Source organism: Oncorhynchus kisutch, linkage group LG15 (assembly GCF_002021735.2).
Source record: "Oncorhynchus kisutch isolate 150728-3 linkage group LG15, Okis_V2, whole genome shotgun sequence".
NCBI lineage: Eukaryota > Metazoa > Chordata > Actinopteri > Salmoniformes > Salmonidae > Oncorhynchus > Oncorhynchus kisutch.
The window spans coordinates 80,823,795-80,832,871 of NC_034188.2; the positions used below are offsets into that span (position 1 = coordinate 80,823,795).

General features: G+C 47.0%; 1 protein-coding gene across 1 annotated transcript in view; it reads left to right on the plus strand.

The window, feature by feature from the left end:
- The window catches only part of LOC109879391 (phosphatidylinositol 3,4,5-trisphosphate 5-phosphatase 2A-like), an 89,038-nt gene that overhangs the window by 36,566 nt on the left and 43,395 nt on the right, over positions 1 to 9,077 (plus strand). The window contains 5 exon segments of the mRNA XM_031791168.1: positions 5,366 to 5,510; positions 5,610 to 5,694; positions 6,333 to 6,479; positions 6,721 to 6,811; positions 7,408 to 7,497. Of these exon segments, the coding sequence (XP_031647028.1) occupies positions 5,366 to 5,510; positions 5,610 to 5,694; positions 6,333 to 6,479; positions 6,721 to 6,811; positions 7,408 to 7,497 (558 nt within the window).

Genomic DNA, 9,077 nt, shown 5'->3' on the forward strand with positions numbered 1-9,077 from the left:
CACACACACACACACACACACACAGCGGTCTCTTTGTGCTCTGTGTCCAGCAGCTGGGGGAGTCACCAATCCCCTCCCCTTGCAACATACATACTCACTCAAATACTGTAATACCTAACCCTAAGTACACCCCACTAATCCCCCTTCCAGTACCCCTCCTCTGCTGGTCCCATGCCTGGAATCCACACTGATAGCTTTCACAAATAATTTGATTTACCCAGTGCTTCAGTGAAATGAAACGTCACTCAAACGGAGTGAATGTGGCTGCCAGGTTCCCCACCCGTTCACAGCTGAGGGCCTTTTGCTATTAAAGCTTCCCTTACGCCACTGTAAGCCATCAGCATATGAGCCATCAGCATATGAGCCATCAGCATATGAGCCATCTGCATATGAGCCAGCAGCATATGAGCCATCAGCATATGAGCCATCAGCATATGAGCCAGCAGCATATGAGCCATCAGCATATGAGCCAGCAGCATATGAGCCAGCAGCATATGAGCCAGCAGCATATGAGCCAGCAGCATATGAGCCAGCAGCATATGAGCCAGCAGCATATGAGCCAGCATCATACCACCCTGCATCCCACTGCTGGCTTTCCTCTGAAGCTAAGCAGGGTTGGTCCTGGTCAGTCTCTGGACGGGAGACCAGATGCTGCTGGAAGCGTTGTTGGAGGGTTAGTAGTAGGAACCCTTTCCTCTGGTCTACCCCCCCCCAATGCCCCAGGGCAGTGATTGTGGACATTGCCCTGTGTAGGTGCTGTCTTTAGAGTAGGGGGGTTAACCACTGTGTCCTGGCTAAATTCCCAATCTGGCCCTCAAACCATCACGGTCACCTAATAATCCCCAGTTTACAATTGGCTCATTCACCCCCCCCCCCCCCTCTCCCCTGTAACTATTCCCCAGGTTGTTGCTGTACATGAGCATGTGTTCTCAGTCGACTTACCTGATAAAATAAGAGTTAAATAAAATAACATTTTAAAAAAACTCCACCCACAAATATCAATGAACAGAAAGTGATTGTATCTACTCTCAGACTCTCTGAGCTCTGACCTATATACTACCTACCTATCACTATACTACCTACCTATCTATATACTACCTACCTATCTATATACTACCTACCTATCTATATACTACCTACCTATCTATATACTAACTACCTATCTATATACTACCTACCTATCTATATACTACCTACCTATAAATATACTACCTACCAATAAATATACTACCTACCTATAAATATACTACCTACCAATAAATATACTACCTACCTATCAATATACTACATACCTATAAATATACTACCTACCTATCTATATACTACCTACCTATCTACTGTATGTGTCGAACTGCTTTGCTTTATCTTGGCCAGGTTGCAATTGTAAATGAGAACTTGTTCTCAACTTGTAACGGCGTTCTTCGTTTGTCGAAAGAGAGTCGGACCGAAATGCAGCGTGGTGGTTACTCATGTCTTTAATGAAAAAAGTGACGATACATGAAATAACTTATAATAAATACAAAAACAACAAACGGAACGTGAAACCTAATTACAGCCTATCTGGTGAACACTACACAGAGACAGGAACAATCACCCACCAAATACAAAGCGAAACTCAGGCTACCTAAATACGGTTCCCCATCAGAGACAACAAGAATCACCTGACTCTGATTGAGAACCGCCTCAGGCAGCCAAGCCTACACTAGACACACCCCTAATCATAGCAATCCCAAATCCTATAAAACCCCAATACGAAACACAACACATAAACCCATGTCACACCCTGGCCTGACCAAATATATAACGAAAACACAAAATACTATGACCAAGGCGTGACACAACTTGCCTACCTGGTTAAATAAAGGTGAAATAAATCAAATCTAAATATTTGATTTGATTTAACTTATATACTATTTACAGCTGAAGTCGGAAGTTTACATACACTTGGAGTCATTAAAACTAGTTTTTCAACCACTCCACAAATTTCTTGTTAATTAACAAACTATAGTTTTGGCAAGTCGGTTAGGACATCTACTTTGTGCAAAACACAAGTAATTTTTCCAACAATTGTTTACAGACAGATTATTTCACTTATAATTCACTGTATCGCAATTTCAGTGGACAGGAGTTTACATTCACTAAGTTGACTGTGCCTTTAAACAGCTTGGACAATTCCAGAAAATGTTGTCCTGGCTTTAGAAGCTTCTGATAGGCTAATTGACATCATTTGAGTCGATTGGAGGTGTACCTGTGGATGAATTTCAAGGCCTACCTTCAAACTCAGTGCTTCTTTGCTTGACATCATGGGAAAATCTAAATACATCAGCCAAGACCTCAGAAAAACAATTGTAGACCTCCACAAGTCTGGTTCATCCTTGGGAGCAAGAGATGAACGTACTTTGGTGCGAAAAGTGCAAATCAATCCCAGAACAACAGCAAAGGACCTTGTGAAGATGCTGGAGGAAACAAGTACAAAAGTATCTATATCCACAGCAAAATGAGTCCTATATTGACATAACCTGAAAGGCCCCTCAGCAAGGAAGAAGCCACTGCTCCAAAACCGCCATAAAAAAGCCAGACTACGGTTTGCAACTGCACATGGGGACAAAGATCATACTTTTTGGAGAAATGTCCTCTGGTCTGATGAAACAAAAATAGAACTGTTTGGCCATAATGACCATCATAATGTTTGGAGGAAAAAGGGGAAGTCTTGCAAGCCGAAGAACACCATCCCAACCGTGAAGCACGGGGGTGGCAGCATCATGTTGTGGGGTGCTTTGTTGCAGGAGGGACTGGTGCACTTCACAAAATAGATGGCATCATGAGGCAGGAAAATTATGTGGATATATTGAAGCAACATCTCAAGACATCAGTCAGGAAATTAATGGGTCTTTCAAATGGACAATGACCCCAAGCATACTTCCAAAGTTGTGGCAAAATGGCTTAAGGACAACAAAGTCAAGGTATTGGAGTGGCCATCACAAAGCCCTGACCTCAATCCTATAGAAAAGTTGTGGGCAGAACTGAAAAAGCGTGTGCGAGCAAGGAGGCCTACAAACCTGACTCAGTTACACCAGCTCTGTCAGGAGGAATGGGCCAAAATTCACCCAACTTATTGTGGGAAGCTTGTGGAAGGCTACCCAAAATGTTTGACCGAAGTTTAACAATTTAAAGGCAATGCTACCAAATACTAATTGAGTATATGTAAACTTCTGACCCACTGGGAATGTGATGAAACAAATTAAAGCTGAAATAAATAATTATCTCTACCATTATTCTGACATTTCACATTCTTAAAATAAAGTGGTGATCCTAACTGACCTAAGACAGGATTTTTTCCTTGGATTAAATGTCAGGAATTGTGAAAAACTGAGTTTAAATGTATTTGGCTAAGGTGTATGTAAACTTCTGACTTCAACTGTATGTGACAGGGTCTACAGACAATCAAGGAATACAAAAGGAAAACCAGCCCTGTCGCGTACACCGACATCTTGCTTCCAGACAAACTTAACACCTTCTTTGCCCGCTTTGAGGATAGTAGTGTCAACGACGCGGCCTGCTACCAAGGACTGTGGCTTCTCCTTCTCCATGGCCGATGTGAGTAAGATATTTAAACGTGTTAACCCCCGCAAGGCAGCAGGCCCAGACGGCATCCCTAGCCGCATCCTCAGAGCATGCGCAGACCAGCTGGCTGGTGTGTTTACGGACATTTTCAATCAATCCCTATCCCAGTCTGCTGTCCCCACATGCTTCAAGATGGCCACCATTGTTCCTGTACCCAAGAATGCAAAGGTAACTGAACTAAATGACTATTGCCCTGTAGCACTCACTTCTGTCGTATTGAAGTGCTTGAGTGCCTAGTCAAGGATAATATAACCTCCACCTTACCTGTCACCCTAGACCCACTTCAATCTGCTTACTGCCCCAATAAGTCCACAGACAATGCAATCACCATCACACTGTACACTGCCCTGTCCCATCTTGACAAGAGGAATACCTATGTAAGAATGATGTTCATTGACTACAGCTCAGGGTCCTGGATCTCAACCCCACCCTGTGCAACTGGGTCCTGGACTTCCTGATGTGCCGACCCCAGGTAGTGAAGGTAGGAAACAACATCTCCACTTCACTGATCCTCAACAGTGGTGTCAGGAAAATAACCTCACTCAATGTCAACAAAACAAAGGAGATGATCGTGGACTCCAGGACACAGCAGAGGGAGCACCCCCCTATCCACATTGACGGGACTGCAGTGGAGAAGCTGGAAAGTTTCAAGTTCCTCAGCGTACATATCACTGACAAACTGAAATAGTCCACCCACACAGACAGTGTGGTGAAGAAGGCGCAGCAGTGCCTCTTCAACCTCAGGAGGCTGAAGAATTGTGTATTGTCACCTAAAACCCTCACAAACTTTACAAATGCACAATTGAGAGCATGCTGTCGGGCTGTATCACCTCCTGGTACGGCAACTGCACCGCCCACAACCGCAGGGCTCTCCAGAGGGTAGTGAGGTCTGCACAACGTATCACAGAGGGCAAACTACCTGCCTTCCAGGACGCCTACAGCACCCGATGTCACAGGAAGGTCAAAAAGAAAATCAAGGACAACAACCACCCAAGCCACTGCCTGTTTACCCCGCTACCATCCAGCAGGCGAGGTCAGTACAGATGCATCAAAGCTGGGACCAAGAAACTGAAAAACAGCTCCTATCTCAAGGCTATCAGACTGCTAAACAGCCATCACTAGCACAGAGAGGCTGCTGCCTACATACAGACTTGAAATCATTGGCCACTTTAATAAAGGGAACACTAGTCACTTTAATAATGCCACTTTAGTAATGTTAACATATCTTATATTACTCATCTCATATGTATATACTGTATTCTATACGATCTATTGCCTATGCCGCTCTGACATTGCTTATATTTATATTCATATATTCTTATTCCATTCATTTCACTTAGATGTGTGTATTAGGTATTTGTTGTGTAATTGTTAGATATGACTTGTTATGCATTGCTGAACTGTCGGAACTGGAAGCACAAGCATTTCGCTACACTCGCAATAACATCTGCTAACCATGTGTGTGACCAATAAAATTTGATTTGAATCTACTACCTACCTACCTACCTACCTACCTACCTACCTACCTACCTACCTACCTACCTACCTACCTACCTACCTACCTACCTACTTACCTACCTACCTACCTACTTACCTACCTACCTACCTACCTACCTACTTACCTACCTACCTACCCACCCAGCTTTATTCTGAACGTGCTGTGCAGAGTGTGCTCTGTCTCTGCAAGAGTGTATATCTTTGAAGTACCCACTCTCTCTCTCATTCCTCTCCCCTCTCCCAGACTTCTCAGGGGGTGCAGCCTAAGCGGTTTAAGAGCCTCCCAGAGCTGGTCCTGTTGTACCTCCAGCCCAGCCAGGGACTGGTCAGCACTCTACTGTACCCTGTAGACAGAGAGGAGAGCATCCCAGAGGACAGGGACTACTCAGGTACACTCTCTCTTCATCTCTCTCCGTCTGTCTGTCTGTCTCTGTCTTTCTCGCTCCATCTCTCTCTTTATTTGTCTTTCTGTCTCTCTAATTGGTCAGATGGGGAAGATGAGAAGCCACCACTTCCTCCTCGTTCCGCCTCCACACCACCTACAGGCTCCTCCCCAGAGACACCCACCGACAGGTACAGCACACACATACACACACACACACATACACACGCACATACACACGCACATACACACACAGATACACGCACATACACACGCACATACACACACATACACACACACATATACACACGCACGCACATACACACACACACACATACACACACCCACATACACACATACACACATACACACATACACACACACACACACAACCACACGTGCATACACACAAACACAATTTTGCGTGACCTAGTAAAAACTCCTGGGCCTAGTAAAGGGTGGATCTACCTGTTAAATTAGATCAACTGATCCTGCTTGTAGAGATTCAGTGAATCTGAACAGGGCCTATCTTCGACCAATCCTTGAAGATCCCTCCCCCTCTCTTCTCATCCTTTTCCCTCCTCTCTTGCCCTCCTGAGATCAGATGGGGGGGGGTTGTCTTGTTTAGACAGTGAGTCAGCAGCAGTCTGATCCTGAGGAAGTCTGGGACATTGGAAAGTTGATGTTGTCAGGTCTTCTTCAGTGTTCTATACTCACAACAAGGGCCAGTCCCCCTCTGCACCCCATGGTCTCTGTGGCAAGTCCAGAGGATGTAAGACCCGTGTCTGTTCTATTGACACGGATTGGATGTTGTTCCGTCCTACTTTAGCGCCCCTGCTGCTAACGGCCTGAGCACCATTTCCCATGAGTATCTGAAGGGAAGCTACGCTCTGGACCTGCAGGCTGTCAAACAGGGAGCCAGCTCTCTGCCCCACCTCAACAAGACACTGGTGTCCTCCTGCAAACGCCTCAACGGGTGAGACACAAACACACACAACTCTCAACTTCTCTTGGTGACACATGCACGCATGCACACACACTCAAAAACCTGTGTGTGTGTGTGTGTGTGTGTGTGTGTGTGTGTGTGTGTGTGTGTGTGTGTGTGTGTGTGTGTGTGTGTGTGTGTGTGTGTGTGTGTGTGTGTGTGTGTGTTGTGTGTGTGTGTGTGTGTGTGTGTGTGTGTGTGTGTGTGTGTGTGTGTGTGTGTGTGTGTGTAGGGAAGTGGATAAGGTTCTGTCTGGGCTGGAGATCCTGTCCAAGGTGTTTGACCAACAGAGTGCCTTCATAGTGTCCAAGATGATACAGCAGGTACTCTACATTTTCTATCTTGTTTTTTTTCATGGGTTTGTGTGTGTGTGTTGGGGTAAAATGTATGACTCTGGAAAGCACAGGAAGCTTAGACATGCCACACCTTGGTTTCTTCCTGACCACACACACACACACAATGCTCCTGAGTACACTGGGGGTCATGAGGAAAGAGATATTTGTTCCCCCAGAGAGAAACAACTAGAGTTCCTAGAGACAGCTGTGCTTGAGAGAGTCACGCTGTAATCGCACACACACATGCACACACACACGCACACGCACGCACACACACACACACACACACACACACACACACACACACACACACACGGTCTTAAAGGGCCAGACCTCCTTTCCCCTCAAACTTTCCTCACACAATGGGCTCATGTCTACATAGCATCTAGTGTGTGTGTGTGTGTGTGTGTCTGTGTCTGTCTGTTGTAACTATCTGTCTGTTGTGTCTGTCTGTCGGAACTGCCTGTCTGTCTTAATTGTCTGTCATAACCGTCTGTGTGTCGTAACTGTCTGTTGTAACGTCTGTGTGTCGTAACTGTCTGTTGTAACGTCTGTGTGTCGTAACTGTCTGTTTTCCTCCGTAGTCAGTGAATCAGGGTGGAGATCAGGAGTTGGAGAATCTGGTTACTAAGCTGGCCATCCTCAAAGACTTACTGTCTTCTATAGAGAAGAAGGTAAGCCTGCACCACACAGGCACAAGCACACACTCACACACACGCAGCTGTTAGTGAGTGTGTTTAGTTAACCTCCTCCCTCTGATGGATCGTCTGCCATGATGGGCGGCGGGTGGTGGCTGTAGCCCAGCGGGTGTGCTCTGAGCTGGGGTGAAGAGAGAGAGGACCCCCCCCACACCCTCCATAGAAATATTATCTAATAGTCATTCAAATTCTATTTCCCCTCTCCCCTCTGTCTGGGCCCCAGAGCTCAGGTTACACATGGAGGGAGAAGATGGGAGCGGGAGGGGGAGGGAGAAGATGGGAGGGGGAGGGGGAGGGAGAAGATGGGAGCGGGAGGGGGAGGGAGAAGATGGGAGGGGGAGGGGGAGGGGGAGGGAGAAGATGGGAGGGGGAGGGGGAGGGAGAAAATGGGAGTGGGAGGGGGAGGGAGAAGATGGGAGGGGGAGGGAGAAGATGTGGGAGGGAGGGAGAAGATGGGAGAGGGAGAAGATGGGGGAAGGAGGGGGAGGGGGAGGGAGAAGATGGGGGAGGGAGGGAGAAGATGGGGGAGGGAGGGGGAGGGAGAAGATGGGAGGGGGAGGGAGAAGATGGGGGAGGGAGGGAGAAGATGGGAGAGGAGGGAGAGGGAGAAGATGGGAGAGGGAGAAGATGGGGAAGGAGGGGAGGGGGAGGGAGAAGATGGGGGAGGGAGGGAGAAGATGGGGGAGGGAGAAGATGGGGGAGGGAGGGGGAGGGAGAAGATGGGAGGGGGAGGGAGAAGATGGGGGAGGGAGGGAGAAGATGGGAGAGGAGGGAGAGGGAGAAGATGGGGGAGGGAGGGGGAGGGAGAAGATGGGAGCGGGAGAAGATGGGTGAGGAGGGAGAAGATGGGAGAGGGAGGGGGAGGGAGAAGATGGGAGGGGGAGGGGGAGGGAGGAGGGAGAGGGGGAGGGAGAAGATTGAAGGAAGGAGAGGGAGGGGGAGGGAAAAGACGGAGAGGGGGGGGGGGGTGGGAGTTGGATTGGTTGTTCAGGTTTCTAATTACACACCTTACACTGTGGTCGTTCAGGTTTCTAATGACACACCTTACACTATGGTCGTTCAGGTTTCTAATTACACACCTTACACTGTGGTCGTTCAGGTTTCTAATGACACACCTTACACTGTGGTCGTTCAGGTTTCTAATTACACACCTTACACTGTGGTCGTTCAGGTTTCTAATTACACACCTTACACTGTGGTCGTTCAGGTTTCTAATTACACACCTTACACTGTGGTTGTTCAGGTTTCTAATTACACACCTTACACTGTGGTTGTTCAGGTTTCTAATTACACACCTTACACTGTGGTCGTTCAGGTTTCTAATTACACACCTTACACTGTGGTTGTTCAGGTTTCTAATTACACACCTTACACTGTGGTTGTTCAGGTTTCTAATTACACACCTTACACTGTGGTTGTTCAGGTTTCTAATTACACACCTTACACTGTGGTCGTTCAGGTTTCTAATTACACACCTTACACTGTGGTCGTTCAGGTTTCTAATGACACACCTTACACTGTGGTCGTTCAGGTTTCTTAACCCTGTAGCTAATGTA